General features: G+C 35.8%; 1 protein-coding gene across 5 annotated transcripts in view; it reads right to left on the bottom strand.

The window, feature by feature from the left end:
* ARHGAP32 (Rho GTPase activating protein 32) overlaps positions 1-24,085 on the bottom strand; it is a 277,299-nt gene that overhangs the window by 81,003 nt on the left and 172,211 nt on the right. For all 5 annotated transcript variants that reach the window (XM_039872712.1, XM_039872714.1, XM_039872716.1 and 2 more), the window contains 4 exons: positions 19,700-19,837; positions 17,018-17,110; positions 10,909-11,031; positions 9,293-9,370 (listed from right to left, as the gene is read on the bottom strand). In XM_039872712.1, the coding sequence (XP_039728646.1) occupies positions 9,293-9,370; positions 10,909-11,031; positions 17,018-17,110; positions 19,700-19,837 (432 nt within the window). The remainder of the gene's footprint in view (positions 1-9,292; positions 9,371-10,908; positions 11,032-17,017; positions 17,111-19,699; positions 19,838-24,085) is intronic.

The raw sequence follows: 24,085 nt of genomic DNA, 5'->3' as shown, positions 1-24,085 counted from the left end.
GTAGAGTTGATCAGACCACAAGTTAATGAGTCAACTAGTCTTGTCTCCTAGGATTTTGGAAGTCAAGAATCTTTCACCATCTCCATTGAGTGTTTAGAACTAGGAAATATTTAAATAGAAAGAAAAAGTGGGGAGGGGGAGGGGAAGAGAGAAAAGGGAGGAAGGAGAGAAGAGAGGGGAAAGAGGGACGGAGAGGGAAGGAGAGAGGGACAGAGGCAGGAAGGGACAGAGGGATGGAAGGAGAGAGGGAGCATGGGAGAGAAGAAGGAAGGGAGGTGAGAAAGGAAGGAAGGAGAGAAAGGAAAGAAAGAAAAGGGGAGACTGAGATAAAGCAGCAGCAGCTACAATGGACTGAAAGAAGAAAAAACTGGAAGCAAATTCTCTCAGTTCCTTACTTCCCAGTTCCTGCTTCCATTTTCTTGTGACCTAACAATTCTAGCATTGGGTTTTTTAAGATACCCTATTTATAATTCTCCCTCTCCTCACTCCCCCACTGCCTTCCCCCGCAAAACACCACATTGCTTCTTGTTTCTTTGCTTTATTTATACTTCTACTAAACTTTAAATGCCAGCTCCATAATTTCTACTTTTAAAAACATTACTTTGGCAGTACAACAGGTTTCAGACTAAGAAACTGAGTCAGGGATCAAGATATAAACTTGGGAGTTGGCTATATATATGGTATTTTAAGCTAAGAGAGTGAATAAGATAGTCTAGGACAAAGAGCACAGAATGAGAAGGTAGTACAACCCAAACTTTCAGACGTCTAGTAGAAGAAATTGAGCTATAAAAGACTGAGAAAATCGAAGAAACTCTAAGAGTGTTGTGTCATATCTATTAAGAGAAGAACAAGTCATGAAAAGATACGTCAAATACTGATGAGAGTTTAGGTAAGATGAGTAATGAAGTATTCACTTTTTTTTTTTTTTTTGCATTAAGCCAGAGACCATTAATCATGTAAAAGGATAAAATAGGGGTGAAGGATATATTTGTGATAGGTGAATGTAATAATGATGGTCCTAGTGGAATCTAAGCTGGATAAGAATGCGAGTGAAGGCAGGAAGTAGGTGATAGAAGAAACTGGAAGGACCAATGGAATAATGTTAATAAGACAAAATTATAGTTGCTTTAAAAATTTTAATTACTTTGCCTTACTTTTCTTCTCTGGAAGGAGTAAGAAGAGGATAGATAAGGCATAAGTAGAAAAACAGGTAGATGAAAAGAGTGACTTGTGTAATGAGGAGGAAATGACAGTTAAATTTGTCTGGAACATCAAGTTTATAAAGACTGGAAAAGCATAATGGGGTTCAGAGACCATGGGTGGCCTTATGAATCATGACAAGGAGTTTGAAGATTCTTCTGAACAAAATAAAAGTTGTAAATTCTGAGCAGAAGAGGGACAGGAACAGTAAAAAAATTCTAATAGCTGTGTATACTTTTAGAGTAGAATGAAGGGAGAAAGACAAGAAGAAGACCACTGTAGGAATTTGCAAGTATTAAGACTAGAAAAGAAATAATAAAAGTCTATAGTATGAAAATGCCATAAAGAACGAAGAAGAATATATGAATATGAGACAGAGAAGTAAAACAGAAATTATCAACTGGATGGGATACATGAAAAATTAAGTCAAGGATGCTTCTGCAAGTTGTTTCCCCATTTTTACTGAGTTACAATTGACAACCAATAAACTGTACATATTTAAAGTGCATATTTTGATAAGGCCTGATACCCATGAAACAATAACAATAATCAATATTATGAATATATTTATCAACCCCAAAATTTCTTTGTCATTTCTCCATCTATCTACCCACTCCCTATCCCCACTCACCATGCAAACGTTGAGCTTTCTATTATTAAAGGTTACTTTGCATCTCCTAGAATTTTATATGAATGGAGTCATACGGAATGCAATTTTTTGTTGTCTGTCTTCTTTCATTCAGCATAATTATTTTGATGATCATTCATGTTGCTGTATATATCAATAATTCATTCCATTTTATTCCTGAGTAATATTCCATTGTATAGATACCACTATTTATTTATTCATTATTCTGTTGATAAGATATCTGGGTTGTTCCCAGTTTGGGGCTATTATATATAAGGCTGCTATGAACATTCATGTGCAATTTGCTTTTTGTATGGATGTATGCTTTCTTTTCTCTTGAATAAACACCTAGGAATGGAATCTCTAGATTACGTAGGTGTATGTTTACTTTAAGAAACTGACAAATTGTTTTCCAAACTGGCGGTAGCTTCTTACATTCCCACCAGCACTGTGTGAGAGTTCCAATTCCCCCACATCTTCACCATTCTAGTAAGTATGTAGCAATATATCACTGTCATCTTAATTTGCATTTCTCTAATGACTTTATATTGAGCATCTCTTTTTGTGATTCTTTGCCATATATACTTTTGCTGAAGTGTCTGTTCCAATTATTGCCTATTTTTAAAGTGAGTTCTGTTTTCTTATTAAGTTTTGACAGTTCTTTATATATCATGGATACAAGTCCTTTATCAGATATAATCATTGCAAATATTTTTTCCCAGTCTCTGGCTTATCTTTTATTCTCTTATTAGTAATGTCTAGTAAAGAGAAGTTTTAAATTTCAGTGAGATTTAATTTATTATTTTATGAATTGTTCTTTTGATGTTGCATCTAAGAAACTTTTGCCTAACCCAAAGTCACAAAAGTTTTATCCTATGTTTTTTTCTAGAAGCTTTATAGTTTAAGATTTATGTTTGGGTATATGGTCCATTTTGAGTTAATTTTTACAGATGGTTACAAGAAATAAATCAAAGTGTTTTTTGGTGGCAAATGGATATCCAATTGTTCCAGGACCATATTCTCCTCACTGAATTGACTTTGAACCTTTGTTGAAAATCAGTTATCCATGTGCGGGTTTACTTCTGGACTCTTTATTCTATTTCATTGACCTATTTGTTTATCTTTCTACTAACACCACATTCTCTTAACACTGTAGCTGTAATTCTTCAATTAGTGTCAGTTCTCCAACTTTGTTCTTTTTCAGATCTGTTTTGGCTGTTCTATTCTAGGTCCTTTGTATTTCCATATGAATTGTGTAATCCGCTTATTAATTTCTACTAAAAAGCTTTCTGAGATTTTGATTGGGATCACTTTAGGGAAAAATGACATCTTAGCAATATAAAGACTTCCAACCCATTCCAGGGTATCTCTCTCCATTTATGTGGATATTCTTTCATTTCTCTCAGAAATGTTTTGTAGTTTTTCAATAAACAGATCTTTCATATCTTTTTTCAACTATATCTCTACGTATTTCCTATCTTGATGCTATTATAAACAAATTTTATTATATTTCCTAACTAATGTTAATGCTGCTAATCTGTGGACTACATTTTAAATAAGAAGATTCTCACACAGTAGTCCCAAGTATTTGTATTTTAAATATATATATAGTGCATTTTAAATATATAAATTACTTTCCTTTTTTTCTCCTTTCATTATATGTGAAAAATTATACTGACTTTTTTGAAATCGTGTTTGTAGGTAGTTATTTTATTTGTAAATTTATGTCATTTGACAATTTTATTTCAGAATCTGAAGGAAGGATTTTAGAAAATATATTGCATAACAAGGGTTTGTAGGGTTTGATGAGGTTAAGAGCTACTGCTCTAAGACATTCTGTCAATAATTTTCACAAAACTGAATGTTAAGCATCATTTGGTAGGATATATTCTGATGTTATAAATTAACAAAAGACTATTAAGGAACAAATTTATCTCTAAACATCGATGGCAGCTGCTAATGACCCTAACAAGAAAAATACAAAACATAATTCAAGAAAATTTATATATTTTTGTGATCCAAGGGGAAAAAATACAAAGTTAGAACTCACTCAACTTGTGTTCTGGTCCTGGCAATACCATTTCTTACTGTTTTTGTGAATCAGAACCGTTTAAATTCCTTTGTCTCTATAATTCTAAGTGACAGTTTAGGCCCATGTGATCCACTATTATCTTCTCCACTATAAAAATCAATGATTCATACAAGTAGACAAGGGGAAGCCTCAACTGGTTCATTAAGTTAGTGCTATGATCTGCTCTTTGCCCAGAATGTCTAGGTTTCCCTATCTAAGCTCTTACACTAATCAGAGGAATAACAATGGACTAGATGCTTAACCCTGCTGTTTTAGTTTCCTAATCAATAAAACAGAGACAAGAACAGTAACTTCTTCATAGACATGTGAGAATTAAAGGTTAAAACACAGAATAACACAGGTAAGAAGTGTTTAAGAAGTGTTAAAATTCCTTTTATTTGTAGTATCACATACTTTCTTCTTCTCTTGAAATTATATAACATTACTAAGAAAAATTACAGTACACAATTTCCCATTACTGAACAATAGAAAAAGTACTTCGCTCTATTTAATTTTGAATAATGATAAGGTATATCTTTGGATTCCATACATAAATATAATGATTATTATATAAATAAGCAGATAATTTGCCTTCCTCCATTAAACTACTACAGGGACAAGGTTTCCAAATATCTTCCATTTTGGATAAAAAATACTTTTCCAAAAATAAGTTATTTGGAACCACATTAAACTCCTGAGGTTAAGAACATTTTTATTGTCCAAGAATTGCTTCTCTGATACTTGTGCACAAAAATACTCATGAAACATTCTGGGACAACAGTGAAAAATAAAATAGCTGACCTTGATCATCTTGTGGAGAACCAAGAGACTGTGAGCTATATAAAACTCTGTCAGTCTTAGAGGCAGAGTCAAACTGGTGGAGCAGATAAAGCTGTGCTTGCCTTTTCTCACTACCACATCAAAATTACAACTAAACTACAGAACATCCATCATTGAAAATCTCCTGAGGCCTAGCTTAATAGAAGTCCTACAACTAAGGACATACAGAAGAAGCCACCTCCAGATGTGTAGGAGTGGTAGAGATGAAAAATGGGCTGGTACCATACCCACATATGACAGTTGAGCATTGGGAGGGATATCTAGGCTGTGGAGGACTCCTGAGAAGCAAGGAGTCCCAGATCAACACCAAGCTCTCCAGCTCACAGTTCTAGCACTGAGAAGGTCCAACTTCTGGATGTAAAAATCAGCAAAGACTGTAGCTGAGTAAGATGGAGGGCAGCTGGAGTGCCAAGCATTCCTCTTAAAGGGCCCACGTGTGGACTGACTCACTAATGGAATCACTCACTCTGAGCTCTAGCACTGCGACAGCAGTTCAAAAGGAGCCAGGAACATATGGGAAGGAACTGAATTGTCTGACTTCAGGGCAAGGCTGGAGGGGCAGCTTTCTTCCAGGCAGAAGTGCTGGTGGAGGCCATGGTTCCTTCGTTAGGTGCTCCGCTCCTCCAAGCGTGCAGACACAGAAGCCTGCCAATCAACCTGACTAACTAACACTGGTCACCCTACCCTGGTGATTCCCTGAGAACCTACCCAACTTTTGGGCTCACTCAAGTCACTTCCTGTAGCTTTTCCATACAAATGAGCTGTCTTGGCTCATGCTGTGGACTTTTCTAAATTCTCTCAAGGGTTTACAAAACTCAAACAAGCAGCATCTAGCCTCGGTGTGCCCAGTACCTCTAGCTGAGCAGCCCCAAGCCTGGCACTAGCGGCAGCTGGCCTCGGTTCATGGCTTACCCTCTCAAGGCACCTCCAGGCCCAGCATGGGTGGGGCCATCTGAAGATTGCTTGGTGGCTCATGCCAGGTGGCCCAGGCCAGGGTATTGGCTGTGGCTGATTTGGGGCTGTGGTAAGGCCCTTCTCAGGAGACCTCAGGGCCAGCATGCACCATCAGGGGCCACATCAGAGGATGACACACCCAAAGGGCAGACTGTGAAGGTATCAGAAGCTGCTAAAGCAAATCCTGCTCCGTAGGGTCAGCCCCTACACAACAGCTCTTCCACTGTAGTCACCGGCCAGTCCTCACAAGCAATCAATCCGAGGGTCAATCCCTCCCACTGACGTGCACACAGCAAACAAGGCTCAACTACAACAGGAGGGTACACACAATCGGTACAGGGGACATATTTAGAGTACCTGGCTCACGTAGCCAGGGAGACTACACTGGGCCGCACAGGACACCTACTACATAAGGCTACTCTACTAAGACACAGCAGCTCTACCTAATACAGAGACAAAAACAGGGAGGCAGCCAAAATGAGAAGACAAAGAAACATGTCCCAAATGAAAGAACAGAAAAAAGTTCCAGAAAAAGAACAAAATGGAGACAAGCAATCTAACATATGTAGAGTTCAAAATACTGGTGATAATGATGATGCTCAATGAACATAGGAAAGAGTATATGAATTCAGTGAGAACTTTAACAAAGAGATAAAAACATAAAAATGAAAAGAGAAAACATAAAAAAACTAGTCATAAATGAAGAATACAATAACTGAAATGAAGAATACCTTAGGAGGAATCAAGAGTAGATTACATGAAGCAGAGGATCAAATCAGCGATTTAGAAGATAAAGTAGCAGAAAACACCCAATCAAAACAGCAAAAAGAAAAAAGAATCCAAAAAAATGAGAATAGTTAAGGGGCCTCTAGGACAACATCAAGTGTACCAACATTTGCAATATAGAAGTACCAACAGGATAAAAGAGCAAGGAATTGAAAATCTATTTGAAGAAATAATGATGGAAAACTTCTCTAATCTGGTGAAGGAAATAGACATATAAGCTCAGGAAGCACAGAGGCCCAAACAAGAGCAACTCAAGGACCATACCCAGACACATCATAATTTTAAAATACCAAAGTTAAAGACAAAGAGAAAATCTTAAAAGCAGCAAGAGAAAAGCAGTTAGTTACCTACAAGGGAACTTTCATAAGACTGACAGTTGATTCCTCAACAGAAACTTTACAGGCCAGAGAGATTGGCTTGAAATATTCAAAGTGATGGAATCTAAAGAACAAAATAAATGCACAAACAAAACAAACAGATACAGAGAACATTTTGATGGTTGCCAGATGGGAGAGGGTGAAAGAGTAGGTGAAATAAGAGAAGGAATTAAGAAGTTGGTACTTAGAAAATAATCATGAGGATATAATGTATAAGATGAAGAATATAGCCAAAAATATTGTAATAACTATGTATGGTGTCAGATAGGTACTAGATTTACCGGGATAATCACTTCGTAAGTTATGTAAATGTCTAATCACTATATTGTGCACCTGAAACTAATACAATATTGTGTGCCAACTGTAATTGAAAATTTAAAAATTATTTTAAAAAATATGTCTTGTTATAGTCTTACTAGACAGAGACCAAAAATTTAGCTCTAAACTTATTAGAAACCAATCAAGAGGGAAATTCCATTATTTTCATAATACAGAAGGTTCGAGAATAAGAAAACCAGAATGGCTGGAAAGGAATGAGGAGAGAAAAAGAAGAAAGGAACTAGAAGGGGTAGGTAAAAGGTAAATTCTGTAGGGTTTTGTGGGTTATTGCAAGGACTCTGGATTTTATTCTGAGTGTGACTGAAAGCTTTGTGTGGATTTGAATAGTGGAGCCCTGTGATTTGATTTACATTTTAATCACTTACTCTGGCTGCTCTGTGGAAGAGAGACTGTAAAAAAAAAATGCTAGTCTAGGGCCACGCCACCCTGAACAAGCCCGATCCTGCCTGATCTCAGAAGCTAAGCAGAGTCAGGCCTGGTTAGTACTTGGATGGGAAACCACTTAGAAGACCAGGTGCTGTAGGTGTAATTAAATAAAAATTAAGGGATTTGTAAACCAACAAGGTCCTTGCAATCGGTGAGGTCAACTAAGGGTTGCCTTGCCTAAAAAAAAATGCTTTCAAACTCTAAATGGTATTTTATCTACTAGATTAACTTACCCCCAATTTTTTTTAAGGAAGATTTTCTTGGAGAAAAGAGAACATTTGCTAAACTGGATTTAATTTCTTGTTTTATCTGTACACAGATAAGCTCACATTTTATGCTTAAAAATCATCTATGGAACTTGATAAAATTCAGATTCCTCTCTCCATCCCTTGAGATTCTGATTAGTAATATCAGTTTAACATGCCATTTAGTTTGAAAAAAGATTTAAAAATAAAGAAATTTTTTTTTTTTTTTTTTTTGCTAAAGTACATAATATGAAGAAGCACCTCAGAAAACTAAGATATAAGATTCAATACTCTTTAGGAGACAAAAAAAATCAAGAACAGATTTCAGAATTTCATATTGTAGTTAATGTAATTTAACACTTCCTACTCTCAGAAGTTTAAGAAAAGAAACAGAGTCATGCCATAATTTAAAAACACAGATGAACTAATCCTTTTGTTCTCATAGCTAAACTATGGTGAACTAATCCTTTTGTTCTCATAGCTAAACTATAGGCTAAAACAATACATAGACTAGAGCTTGGCATATGCTGATCTTTATCAACTATCAGCTGATTTACAGAATTTATCCACAGCAGAATAACCACTATTTCTAGAAGAGAAGTCTGATGAACACCTGAGCCAAAATCACACCCACTGAAACAGAATTTGGGGGATTAGGTACTGTAATTTTATATTTTAACAAGTCCCCCTGGTGCTTCTTACATACACTAAAGATTGAGAATCTGTGGCAAAGGAAGAATAGAAAGAATGATTGATAATAGAAGAATGAAGATAGCAATATAGTACCCTTTCTAAGTTAGTAAATGATATTCCTTGGACAGACTTTATTTGCAAATTAAGACAAAAATGCAACACCACTCTACACCTATTAGATCACCTAAAATTCAAAGAAACTGAACACTATCAAACGCTGGTGAGAAAGCAAAGCAGCACCACTGCTGGTGGGAATGCAAAATGGTACAACCAATCTGGAATGGTAAAACTAGTTTGGTTTCTTAAAAGCTAAACACAGGCTTACAATATGATCTAGCAATTGCATTTCTTGGTATTGACCCACAGGACCTGAAAATATATCCACTCAAATACCTGCATATGGATGTTTATATTTAAAGCAGCATTATTCATAAGTGATCTCCTTTAATAAGTGAATGGAAAAATAAACTCTGGCACACCCGCAACAAAGAATATTAGGCAGTGATTTAAAAAAGGAACTATCAAACCATGAACAGACGTGAAAGAACTTTAAATGCATACTGCTAAAGTGAAAGAAGCCAGTCTGAAAAGGCTACATACTTTATGATTCCAACTATATGATGTGTTGGAAAAAAAAACTATGCAGACAGAAATGAGTGGTTTTCATTTCAGGGTTAGAAGGAGAGAGACATAATAAGTCTTGAATTTTTCCGCACCTAATTCTGTTGCCTACCTGAAATCCATGCTTGCCTCTCCACCATGTGCTTAACACTTTGGGGGGCATGTCAATGACAGAAACAATGTCACCCACCTAGGAGAAAAAAATTTAAGTGAAATGTTTTTAGTCAATTTATAAACCAATTGTTATATCTAGAATTTAAATCTGAAATGAAACAAAAGACTATCCGATTCTCGGGATAATTGTTTATGAAAAAACATAATATTTTTTTCTGTAAAGAATTTAATAATCTTAACCATTTGTTAAGGAAAAGTCTATAAAAAGTAAAGCAGCACAAAGACTGTGATCCAATTATCGCATTAGTAACTTCAGAAGGCCAGACTTACAGCATATGATTTTTGAAGGCTACACATCATCAACAGTTCTGTTAAAATACTCTGTTACTGCTATTACTAAAAGTGATGAGATTCATTTATAAAAGATAGTTTTAAATACTCATATTTAGAGCAACAGCAGCTTCTATCAATACCACACTCAGTGAGTGCTTGCCATATACTAGGCACTGTGCTGAGCACTTCACATTATCATATTTAATCATATAGTAATGGCCTAAAAGATCAACAATTAACTGGGTAGTTCTCAGCATAAAATTCGATGACAACTACACTTCTTTCAACAGATGGTACAATAAAACATTTCTGCTAAATACCATACTACCTTCACTTGAACAAACCAGTGAGTTTAAACAAACTGGTACAGAATCATAAATACAAAATCTCAATAATAGTTTTCAATAACATATTTATTGGAAGTTATATTCTTTCATCAAAATAAGCGCTCTGTGATAAAACAAAGTTAAGTACATTAGAACAATGTTACTGAATGTACAATACTGCTTTAAGAATTTCTCTTTTATATTCACGACTAATTTTTCAAGTCAGGAAAGAGTCACCTTAGAAAGCCATCTTTGCTAACAGACTTGACATCTTTCAGGATCTACATTCCTTTGTGTACAGAATGTAAAAACTGAGTTTGAGAACAGTTTATATTCTATACAGTAAAATTTGTACTGTTTTTTCTTAAATTGAATAACTGTCATAATTTTGTTTTTTGTTTATCATCAGTCAATATTAAATAAAGAAATTCAATTTCCCTCCTTTTGGATCTGAAAGCAAGAAATGTTCATTTCTCTTCTCACCTGTACTGTAACTCAATCTCTGAACAATGAGAAAAAAAAGTATCATTGGGTATTGGTTTTTATTAGGTACTAAAAACACAACAAAGAAAAAAACCCCCGAAATCTGGCTTTCAAGAAGCTCTCAGAGACAAAAAGAGAACAATTATGATCGAATGTAATTAAGTGATATGTCAGAGATAAGCCATGAAAATGGTTCAGAATGACATTCAATCCAGACTTTTGCGGGGTATGTCTTTGCAAGGAGTAGGGGACAGATATCAAGGACGACCTCCTAGAAGAAATGAGAGACACTGAAGCTGAATTTTCAAGGATAGTCAGTCATTTAAATAAAAATAGATGGCATTCCAAGCTAAAAGATAATGGGTTATGGAAAACCTTGGTGCTTCTAAATGAAAAATGAATAAAACAGTCAAGGATGAGACTGGAAACATAGCAGGGACTGAGCTAACACATAGCATCTTTAGGCATTTACCTCTAAGGTCAATTCATCAGGGGCACGAGCAGTGTACCTCTTGATAACGTGGGCAGCACCAACAGCAGGAGTGTTAATAGATGATTCTTCATGTACTAGAAGGTGGTTTCCCTTATTATCAATCTATAACAACAACAACAACAAAAAAATGTACTATGTGATGGTTAAAGACATGGTTCTTGCAAAAGGTTCTTAGACTATCCATAAGAGATCATCTGATTTAATTTAGGTAAAACTATAACGCTCAAAAAATCTTTAAAAAAAAAACTCCTACCATTTATTGAGTACTTAATATATGCCAATCATTGTGCTATACATATAACATATGATTTAATTTAACCTTCATAACTCTTAAAAATATTTATCAGGACTATCATCATTTAAATATGAAGATGCTAAAGCTAAAAGACATGTAGTTTACAAGAGATTACAGAATTTGTCCATGATCACACAAATAAGTCAAGACCTCATATAACTGCATGTAAAATATAGGAAAAATATCTATTTTTTACGAGATACTGTATAACCCAAGACTTATTCTTTTTTCTATTTTGTTTGTTCATTTATTTGGTTTTTAGATTCTACACGTAAGTAAAATCATATATTTGTCTTTTTCTGACTTATTTCACATAGCATGATACCCTCTAGGTCCACTCATGTTGTCTCAAATGGTAAGATTTTATTCTTTTTATGGCTCAATAATATTCTATTATGTATATGTATATAACACTTCTTTATACATTCACCTATTGAACACTTAGGCTGCTTCCATATTGCGGCTACTGTAAATAATACTGTAATAAACATAAGGGTGCACATATCTTTACTAATTAGTGTTTTGGATTTTTTCAGATAAATATTCAGAAGTAGAATTGCTAAGACATATGGTAGTTCTATTTTTAATTTTTTTGGAAACTCCATATTGTTTTCTGTAGTGGCTGAATCAATTTACAATCCCACCAACAGTGCATGAGGGTTCCCTTTCCTCCATATCCTTGACAACATTTGTTGTTTGCTGATTTCTTGATGACAGCCATTCTGACAGATGTGAGATGATACATTATTGTGGTTTTCATTTGCATTTCCCTGATGATTATGGATGTTAAGCATTTTTCATATGTCTGCTGCAATCTGTATGTCCTCTTTAAAGAAAAGTCTATTCAGGTCCTTGGCTCATTTTTTAATCGAAGTGTTTGTTCTTTTGATGTTAAGGAGTATGAATTCCTGATACATTTTAGGTATTAACCCTTTTTCTGATATTAATCCCTTTATCTTCTTCCATTAAGTAGGTTGTCTTTTCATTTTGTCGGTGGTTTCCTTCGCTATGCAAAAACATTTTAGTTTGAGCAAGTCCCATTTGTTTATTTTTGCTTTTGTTTCCCTTACCTGAGAAGACATGTCCAAAAAATTATTACTCAGAGCGATGTTGAAGAGTTTGCTGCCTAGGTTTTCTTCTAGGAGTTTTATGATTTCAGATCTTATATTTAAGTTTTTAATCCATTTTGAGTTTATTTTGTATATGGTGCAATGAAACGGTCTAGTTTCACTTGTTTATATCTATCTGTCCAGTTTCCCCAACACCATTTATTGAAAAGATTGTCTTTTCTCCATTATATATTCTTTCCTTCTTTGTCACAGATGAGTTGACCATACAGGTGTGGGTTTATTTCTAGACTTCTATTCTCTTCCATTGATCTATGTGTCTTTTTTATACCAGTAAAAATGCTGTTTGTTTACTATTGTCTTGTAATATACTTTGATATCAGGCAGCATAATAGCTCCAACTTTGTTCTTCTTTCTCAAAATTGCTTTAGCTATTAGGGGTCTTTTGTGGTTCCATATAAATTTCAAGATTACTTGAACTAGTTCTGTGAAAAATGCCACTGGTATTTTGACAGGGATTGCACTAAATCGATAGACTGCTTTGAATAGTATGGACATTTTAACAATATTAATTATTCCTATCCATGAGCACAATAAAGCCTTCCATTTACTTGTATCTTCCTTAGCTTCTTTCTTCAATGTCTTTTAGTTTTCTATAGGTCTTTTACCTCTTTGGTTAAATTTATTCCTAGGTATTTTATTCATTTGATGTAACTATAAATGAGATTGTTTTCTTAATTTCTTTCTAATAGTTCATTATTAGTGTCTAAAAATGCAACTTATTTTTGAATAGTAATTTGAATCTAGCTACTTTACTAATTGAGTTATTAGCTGTAATAGTTTCTTGGTGCAATCTATACATGGTGTCATGTCATCTGCAAATAATGACAATTTTACTTCTTTCTAATTTAAATGCCTTTTATTTATTTTTCTTCTCTAATTACTGTGGCTAGTATTTCCCATACTGTGTTGAATAAAAGTGATGAAAGTAGATATCTTTGTCCTGTTTCTGATCTTAAAGAAAAGCTTTCAGCTTTTCATCATTGAGTATAATGTTAGCTATGCTTTGTTATATATGGCCTTTATTATGCTAAGGTATGTTCACTCTATCCCCACTTTGCTGAAATTTTTTATCATAAATGGATATTGGATTTTGTCAAATGATTTTTCTGAATCTATTGCTATGGTCATAGGATTTTTATCCTTCATTTTGTTTATCACATTGTTTTGTGAATATTGAACCAACCTTGTATCCCAAGAATAAATCTCATTTGATCATGGTGTATGACCTTTTTCTGTATTGCTGAATTGGTTTGGTAATTATTTTGTTGATGATTTTTGCATCTATGTTCATCAGGAATACTGCCTTGTAATTTTCTTTTTTTGGTAGTGTCTTTGGTTTTAGTATCAGGGTAGTGTTTGCCTTATAAAATGAGTTTGAGAGCATTCCTTCCTCTTCAATTTTTGGAAATATTTTGAGGACAGGTATTAATTCTTCTTTATATGTTTCATAAAAATTTGCCTGTGAAGACATCTGGTCCAAGACTTTTTGTGGGGGAGGAGTTTTTTGACTACTGATTTAATTTCATTAGTAGTTATTGGTCTGTTCAGATTTTCCATTTCTTCTTTATTCAGTCTTGGAAGAGCGGGTTTCTAGGAATTTACTCAATTTCTTCCAGGATGCCCAATCTGTTGGCATATAATTGTTTACAGCATTTTTTTATAATCCTTTGTATTTCTGTGTTGTCAGTTTACACTTCTCTTTCATTTCTGATTTTATTTATTGGGGGCCCTCTCGTTACTTTGATAAGTCTGGCAAAAGTTTATCAATTTTGTTTATCTTTTCAAAGAACCATCTCTTGGTTTCATTATTCTATTGTTTTTTAGACTCTACTTTGTTTATTTCTGATCTCATCTTTATTATTTCCTTCCTTCTATTCTCTTTAGGATTTGTTTGCTCTTCATTTTCTAGTTCCTTTGGGTGTAAGCTTAGATTGTTTATTTAAGATTTTTCTTGTTTCTGAGGTAAGCCATTATGAATCTCCCTCTCAGAATTGTTTTCATTGTATCCCACAGATTTGGGGGTCACTGTATTTTCAATTTTATTTGTCTCACAGTACCTTTTGATTTATTCCTTGATCTCACTGTTAACCCATTCATTGTTTAGTAACATGTTATTTAGCCTCCACATGTTTGGGTGTTTTGCAGTTTCCTGGTTTAATGTGTCATTTAAGTCTACTGTTTCCTTGTTGATTTTCTGAATGGATGATCTATTCATTGATGTCAATGAAATATTAAATACTTGCACAATTATTGTCAACCACCCTTTATGTCTGTCAATATTTGGTTTATACATTTAGGTGCTCCAACATTGAATACATATATGTTTACAAGAGATATATCCTCTTGTTTGATTAATCCTTTTATCATTATAAAATGCCCTTCTTTGTCTCTTGTCACAGCCTTTGGTTTAAAGTCTATTTTGTCTGATATAAGTATTGCTATCCTAGTGTTGTTTCTATAATGTTATGTTTGGTTTCCATCCTTTTTTCTTGTATCTCTCTTATAGATTTTGGGATTGAGGTTACCATGTGCTTTATATATACTAAGTGATGTTTATAGCGGTCTATTTTTTAATTAAATTTATTGAGGTGACATTGGTTTATAAAATTATATAGGTTTCAAGTGTACAATTCGATAATATGTCATATGTATATTGCATTATATATTCACCACTCAAAGTTAAATTTCCTTCTGTTACCATATATTTGACTCTCTTTCCCCCATCCCCTCTTCTCTCTATAACCACTAAATTATCATCCATGTCCATGAGTCTTTGTCTTTACAGACTGGCATTATGTAGAAAGTATACTGTGGGGCCCACTGGCGTAGTCTCCCTGTACGTGAGTCGGGTGCTCCAGGGGTGTCCCCTTTGTGAGCTGTGTGTGCCTTCCTGTTGTAGTTAAGCCTGATTGCTGCTGGTACATCAGTGGTTGGGGTTAAACCTCAGGCTGACTGCCTTTGAGTACTGGCCATGACTACAGTGAACAAGTTGTTGGGTGGGTGCTGACTCCATGGAGTGGAAGTAGCTTTAGCAGGGCTCTGGTGCCTGAGAGTACAACTTCAGGTGTGTCATTTGAGGAGCTAATGTGGTATTAAGTTGGCTACCAGGTATGTTGATTTTAGACACTCTTGGGAGGGGCTCTGGTGAAAGGTAAGGTCAGCCACCATTTATGCTGGTCCTGGAACATTTGGTAGAAGCTACAAAGTGATCTGCTGTTGGTTGTCGCTTGTGCTGGGCTTGGAGGTACTTATGAGGCTATGCTGTGGACTGAGGCCAGATGCCCCTTGTGCCAGGCTTGTGGCCACTTAATTAAGGCTACGTTCCAGGCCAAGACTGGCTGCTGCTTATGCCAAGTTAGGGCCACCTGATGGGAGTTACAATTCAAGTTGAGACCAGTCCATGCTTGTGCTGGCCTTGAAGCCACTTAAAATAACTACGAGGCACACCAAGGCCAGCTGCTGCTTGTTTGGGGTTTGCAGAACTTTGAGACATTTTGGGAAAGTCTATAGTGTGAGACGAGGCAGGCCGCTTGCGTGGAGGAACTGCTGGAAGAGTCTCAGGTCAGGCAGGCAATGTGGTGGGCGGGGCCTCAGGGAATAATTAGAGTGGACTGAATGTTGTTAGCCATAGTAATGGAAAGCTCATATTTGGCACTCTCCTGCACTGAGCAGGCTTGGTAAAAGAAGAGGTCCACAAAGGAACAATGTCGCCTGCTAGTGCTTCTGTGCATGAGGAGATTTGCTCTAATGTCTGCCACTCCAAGGCCTGCCCTGAAGTTAATCAATTTAACCTCATGTGCCCCTGGAACTTTTCGAGCTGCCTCCCCTATGTTGGAGCTTAGAGTGAGTGAGTTTGTGAGTGAATGAGTCTGTGCACGGTCCTTTAAGAGGAGCACCTCAGTCTCTAGCATTCTTTTATCTTTCTCGAACACAACCCCTGCTGGTTTTCACAGCAGGCTGTTAGGAGGATTACTCTTCTCAGCACTGGTGCTTTGGGCTGGGAAGCTCTGTGTGAAGCTGGAACCAGTCACTCCTCAGGGAGGACCTCTACATCTGAGACATCCCTCCCCGTTCTTAATTGCTACACCATGGGTGTGAGACCAGCCTCGTTCCACACCTCTGCCTCTCCTACCAGTCCTGATGTGGCTTCTTCTTTACATCCTTAGTTATAGGACTTCCATTCAGCTAGTCTTCAAATAGTTCTCAGTGATGGTGGTTCTATAATTTAGCTGTAATTCTGCTGTGGTTGTGGGAGGACGTGGACACCGAGGTTACCTATTCCGCCATCTTGACCAGAGTCGCTCAAGACTTATTCTTAAATTGGATCTTTTAAAATGTTAATTGTCTCTTGTTCATATTTTCAATTGCTAAATCAACTGGAAAAAATAAACATACCTTTCTAAATGTATACATTAATACACCAAAATAACGGGAATCATTGCAATTTATAAAACAATATTAAAATTAGTTATCTAGATGATCAAAAAAATGACATCTGAGTTGAAAATTATGTAATGTCACATATCTTTCCTTCTAGAAGATGAGAATAAACTCTATTTCTTCGATTCCTGAAATTCGACATCTATCAAAATTAATCTAATATTAAATTTCTTAAGTAGACAACTTAAAAATAAACTTTAATGAGTAGTAAATTAGATAATACCTCCATCCAAGTAAGGGCAGGTCCACAGTTGATCTTGTTGCCAGCAATAGCTGAAAGGCGGGACAGGTAAGCCATAAGCATCTGAGTGACTGACTAAAGAGAAAGAGAAAATTCAGTGGTAAATCAGAGTAAAGATACTACATTCTCTGTCAGAACTTGTAAATTAGTTGTTTCTAGGGTGGGGGGGGATAGGAAATCTGCAGAATTTTTAGTATTTTAGTAGTTACAGAGATCCTTTACAAAGGCTTAGTTCCATGAACTGATCCTACATATAATAACATATTACAGACAATTACACGTAATTCCCTACCTTTTATCGAACATTAACTCATAGCCCCTCATAATCAAGGGACATACTATTTTATAGCTTCCTATTTTATTGCTTTTTCTTTCTATTTTTGTATTGAAAATATAAAAGATAATTATAGCAGAGACATACTTGGCTTTTCTGCCCAGCTTCCCCCAGGTACTCTGAAATTTTTTCTCCATGACCTACAGTAATCTTCCATGAACTCAGGTATGGCAGGACAGCCATGTTCATACATGATCCTACACCATGGGTCAGCTAATTAGTCCAGGAATGTGATAGAACACGAGCTTACCTAACAAGGGTTATTGCAGTAATTGGGAATTGTGATAAAAAATTGCAGCTCAATCTGGCTGCTGTCTTACAAGTGATAAAAACCTGGGACTTGTTGGTAGTGACCATGTTCTGAGACAGTATGACAGAGAAAAATGCAACAGATAGACAGAGACGAGAAATGGAGATAGAAAGACTTCTAAGTTTTCTATAAGACAAAAGACCTAGTGGTTAAAAGACATTCTTGAGATTCCGCTGCAGTGTTAGTTCTGCATGACGGATGATGCCACTATTTTGTCCTACCTACTTAATTGCCTCAGAATTAATTATAGATATGAAATAGCTTCCCCTCAGTAAGTGGAAGATATTTTGCACTGTTCTCAAATATCTACTGTGGCTGCTGAGGAGTCTAATGCCAATACAATTCTTGTTCTTTTGCAAAAATCTGTTATTTGCTCTCTAGAAGCTTTTTGGGTATTGTTTTGGCATTTAAAATTTTCACTATATGTTTCTAAATGTATGTCTTTTCATTCATTATTCAGCATTTCATGGGCGCATTTAATCTAAAAACATCTCTCTTTAGCTTTAGAGGATTTTCTTATATTTCTTAATTTTCAGTTACTTCCATCCACTCTCTTCTTATAACTCTAAGAAAAGAGAAACAGAGATTTCTGGATCTACTCTCCCTGATTCCCAACTACTCTCTCACAACTTTTCATCTTTTTATCCATTTTGGGGCTGTATCTTATAAAGCTTGATCTCCCAGCTCACTAATTCTCTCTTCATCTGTGTCTCTTTTGTATGTAGTCCAGTTATTCAGGTTTACTATCATTAAAATTAATTTAAATGACCGTATGTTCATTTTTAAGATCTGACTGTTTAATTTTTGTGAAAATCTGCTCATTCCATGAACGTGATTGCCTCATTTTCTTTCTAAGGATAATAATCATGTTCCTCAAACCCTTGTTTGCTCTTCTCAGCTCTTTTGTTTATAGTTATACACCATTTAACTGATGGGGATATATTCTGAGAAATGCACCCTTAGGCAAGTTCATCACTGTGTGAACATCAGAGAGTGCACTTACACAAACCTAGATGGTATAGACTACTACACATCTAGGCTATATGGGGCAGCCTATTCTTCCTAGCCTACAAGCCTATACAGCACGTTATTGCATAAACAACATAAGATTAAATCAAGCACAAGAGAAAATGATGCAATCAAGAGATGTGGTAAACATGAGATGACATGAGGCTGCTGCCAGCATAACATAACATACTGAAAAAAATTTTTAAAAAAATTAAGAGTACACTCTAATACAATGATGAAAGTATATTATATAAATACATAAATTAGTAACGTAGTCATTTATTATCATAGAGTATTACGTATTGTGAATAATTGTATATGCTATACTTTTACATGACTGGCAACACAACAGATTTGTTTACACCAACATCACCACAAACACTTGAGTAATGTGTTGTGCTATGATGTTATGATGGCTATTGCATCACTAGGCAACAGACATTTTTCAGCTCCATTATAATCTTATGAAACCTGTCATATATGTGGCCCACTGTTGACCAAAATGTTGTCATACAGTGCACGACTACATTGTTTTTACATATAAGATTTCTAGTTTATCTGTCTTTAGCACGCCTCTTGTACATGTACTTTATGCTAAATTTCTTGCCCCCATAAGTCTTACCCCATCCCAGCTACTTTCAAACATTCCTCACAATTTTTCATTCCCCGATGATTTTATTTTCTGATGTTATAAAGAATCTATTCCCTTTTAAAAAATTTATTTAAATCTTTTATATTTTTATTAGGGAGATCAATGTTTTTCCATAGTTTTGCTTCCAGATTTTACATTCTCTTTGTAAAATGGTCTGCCCATATATATTGCCCATTTATAAGAGCTTTTTCCCTTATAAAATTATACACTGAATCTAGTTTACTAAACATCCTACATAACATTACTAGTTTTTCAGTCATGAAATAATTACATAATCCCAGGAATCATCCTGAATGTTCAATGTAAGCATTTATTTAGTATACAGGAAAAATTTTCTGCTCATTTAAATATCATGATTACCTCTGGAGTGTCCTTCAGGGCATCAGAACGGGGAAGCTCTGAGAGCTGGGAGAATCGTCGGTCATAAATACATAGATGAAGATGTTTATCAAGTACTCGAAAATCTTCATAACTTCTTTTAACAATCCAACTTTTGCCCTATGGATAAGAAAAAAAAGACTCCTATACTTCATCTCTATCAGAAAATACTCATAAATCAGACCTTACTCTAAAATGGTATTTCTTTCATGAGATTTTATATTTTCTAATGAAAAGCTTCTATTAACTTGATAGTAAATAAATCCAAAATCTAGTGAGTTTTATTACATTAGAAGGTTAATAATGGAAAATAAGATAGAACTCTTCATTAATCCTCTTCTTACCACTGATCAAAGTCCATTGGTTCTCTTTGGAAACAATAATTGTTAGGTGGTCAAGTGACCTTAAACTCACAGAAAGAACCATAAAATAATTTTAGATAAGGGATTATTATTATTACCAAAACTTAAAGAAAAATAAAATCAGGTTGTTAATTAGTTTTCGCCAACATTTTCCATGGCTGAGATTGGAAATATACTGAAGAATTAAAACTACTTAAGTCTTCATCTATAAGGATTTGGTATGTTTACATAATCTAGAACCTATTATCTCTCCCCACTTCTCAGGCTTTCTTCCTGTCCTTGCCTAATTCCACAAACTCATTAAAAATGAAAATCAAGGAGGCAGAAAAGAAGGCGTGGATGATGAAGGCTTTGTTCATCCCTAATGCGACCAAATCAAAGTTGTGACAGAAACACAGAGCAAACAGCAAACAGAGTCACCTGGGACTTAGATGAACAGAAGCACTACAACTAGGAAGAGAAATAAGAAATCACTCTGCCATGGTAGAAGGTAGTAGGGGATGAAGACACGAGGCAGCCCAGTCCCCAGCAGCTGAGTGGGACAGAGGCTACAGCAGCGGCAGCCAGCAGCTCCAGCCACGTCTTAAAGGAAGGAGCTGTGTCTGTAAGCGGACTTTCACAGTGACGGACCTGCTTGCTCTGAGCACCAGCGCCCAATTGGCTGCACGGGAGGCATCAGGGACTTCAAGGGGGACAATGAATTGTCAGAGTAAGAGCCAGAGGCAAAACTGCCAGGTGGTATCCACTGCTCCTCTGTTGAGCCCTCTCCACTCCAAGTGTGTAGACAGTGTTCCACCATAGCTGAGACATCATCAAACTGGATAACAAGGTTGCTCCACCCATAAGATTCCCTGAACTCTGCTTCCCCCAAATCGCGGCCCCACCTAAGTCACATCCTGTTGTATCCTCTGCTGAGTTCAGTGTTCCTTGCTGAGCAGTGCCAAGACTCATACTTGTGGCAGCTGGCCTTGGTTTCTAGCGTGGCCTCTTAAAGCAACCATAAGCACAGTATCTGTGGATTGCTTGCTGAATCTTAACAAGTGGCCCTGGAGGGGCACAGGCTGGGGCTAAACTTGGCCTGCAGTTGAACCCCTCTCAGGACTGTGTCACTGGAAACCTACTACACAAAGCCACACTAATAAGACTGGAAGACACATGAGCTTTGCTTAGTACAGAGAAACAGACACAGAAAGGCAGCCAAAATGGGAAGACAAAGAAGCAGAAACCATATGAGAGAACAGAACAGAGATCCAGGAATAATGGAGTCAAGCAATCTAACAGATGCAGAGTTCAGAACACTGGTTGTAAAGATGCTCAATGAACTTAGAGGAAGAGTAGATCAACTCAACAAGAACTTTAACAAAGAGATAAAAAAAAAATGGAAATGGAAATTATAAAAGGCAACCAGTCAGAAACGAAGGACACATTATCTGAGATGAAGAGTATATTAGATGGAAACAACAGAGTGGATAAAGAAGAGGACTGAATCACTGCTATAGAGAATGGGGAAGCCAAGGGCACTCAATCAGGATAGCAAGAAAAAAGAAGCCAAGACTATAATAATAATTTAAGGAGCCTATGGAACACAATTACGTGTAAAAATATCTGGGTCCTAGGGGTACTTGAAGGAAAACAAGAAGTTGAAGAGCTATTTGAAGAAATAATGATAGAAAACTTCCCTCACCTGGTGGAGGAAATAGACATACAACCCCAGGAAGCTCAGAGAGTCCTAAGAAAGAGGAACCCAAAGAGGCCCACATCAAGACACAGTATAATTAAAATTCCAAAGCTTAAAGACAAAGAGAGAATCTTAAAAGCAGTAAGAGAAAAGCAGTTAGTTACCTACAAGGGAGCACCCATAAGATTGGCAGATGATTTCTCAAAAGAAACTATGCAGAAGACCTTGGCACAAACTATTCAACATGATGAAAACCCAGGATCTACAGCCAAGAATACTTTATCCAGCAAAGCCATTATTTAGAGTCAAAGGAGAGATAAAGAGCTTCCCAGACAAAAATAAACTAAAGGAATTTATCAACATCAAGCCAGCATTACAGGAAATGTTGGAGGGACTTCTTTAAGCAGAAAAAACATGTATCAAAAACAGGAATAAAGAATGGTAGTAACTACATTCCTATCAACAAGTACTTCAAGTGGAAGAGAATTAAGCGCTCTAACCAAAAGACAGAGTGGCTGAATGGATAAGAAAACAAGACATCTACGTATGCTGCCTATAAGAGAGTCATTTCAGATTAAAAGGCACACATAGTCTAAAAGGAAGGGGATAGAAAAAGATATTGCCTTGATGAATCTAGAGGGTATTGTGCTAAATAAAGTAAGTTGAATAGAGAACGACAAATATCACATAATCTCACATACATGCAGAATCTAAAGAACAAAATAAATGACAACAACAAAAACTGAAATAAACTCATAGATACAGAGAATATTTTGAGGGCTACTAGACAGGAGGGGAAATGGGTGGGTAGCAAAAAAGGGGAAAGGGATTAAGAAGTACAAATGGATAGATACAAAATAGACATGGAGATGTAAACTGTAGCATAAGGAAAATAGTTACTAATGTTGTAATAAACATGTAAGGGAGAAGAGAGGTCCTAGATTTAGTGGAGTGATCACTTAGTAAGTTATATAGATCTCTAATCACTGTGCCGTACAACTGAAACTAATATACTACTGTATGCCAACTATAATTGAAAAAAAATCATTGAATTGTACAATGTAAATACAAGCAACTAATTTTCTATTATATATATAAATAAAGCTGGGGGAGGAATATACCAATAAAATAAATTTAGAAACTAAATTTATTTAGTAAAAAAAAAAAAAGAAAGTCCACTCACAGAGCATTTTTATTACATACTATCTTCTAATTTTCCCTTAAATCCATAACTTCTTATGGCCACAGCTCTAGTAAGGACTGATATCATTTCTGACCTGGAATACTGCTAATGCTCCTTGCCTTTGATCTCCTCCCCTGCCTCCCTTCCCCCTAATACAAAACATAAAGCTTATCAGATCACACTGCTGAAAAATCCTTTAAAAGCTCCCATGGTCAGCAATGATGAACAGGTCATGACTGCACACCATTTAGTTTTGCAATTTAATCTAAATTTATATGGAGACGTTCATCTCATAAAAATCTGGAGGGACTAGGAGAATAATAAGCCTCCAGAGTAACCATCTCTGAATGGAACACAACTATTTTAGTGTAGCTCTTCTCCATTTGCCTCAGCCAAATGGGGCAGAAACAGAAGGTATCACTTCATAGGAGAGGTGCTGAATTCTAAATAAAGATATTCAAAAACTAACATGATAAATTTGTGTAATCCTGCAATTCTCCATTACATAGATCTGTTTCAGAGAGTAGTTAGAATGAAATCAGAAAACAGATGAGGCAAACATTTTTAAAGAACAGCATCCTGCTTTTAAAGAACAGTGTCCTAGTCCTAGACTGAATGCTAGTGCAATCAGTCTGAAATGGGATCCAGTTAATTCTGACAAGCAACCTGAATTGGGAAACACCAATCCACAAATATAAGTCCAAACGTATTTGCACATCACATGGGTCCTGTCTAAAATGACAGTCTGGTCTTACTGATTACTCCTCCATGCCCCTTCTTTGTTTCCAGTTATGCTCAATTTCCATTTCCTCAATTTATGAGCTATATTTTCCCTTTCTTGACTCCATGATTTTTAAGCACAATCCTTCTGCCATGGAAAGTCACTCTTTTACTCTTTAAGTTAAGCTCCTTTGCTTTCTTATTTCAATCGATGCCTTCTACAGAAAGCTTTCCTAAATGACCACAGGGGGTTTCTTTAAAATGGCAAAAATAAAAAATAAAAATAACCACAAAGGCAGGAAAAATAAAGACAAACTTCTTATCACAGAGTTGCAATTATTTTTTCTTTCACATGCATGTATTATAAATTATGCAACACTTCTAATATCAGAAAAGTGCAAAAAATAACATATACCTATGTATCT

The sequence above is a fragment of the Pteropus medius genome, unplaced genomic scaffold (genome assembly GCF_902729225.1).
Source record: "Pteropus medius unplaced genomic scaffold, Ma_sr-lr_union100, whole genome shotgun sequence".
Taxonomy (NCBI): domain Eukaryota; kingdom Metazoa; phylum Chordata; class Mammalia; order Chiroptera; family Pteropodidae; genus Pteropus; species Pteropus medius.
The sequence above is the reverse complement of the archived record's forward strand: the minus strand, read 5'-3'. Positions and strand labels throughout refer to the sequence as shown.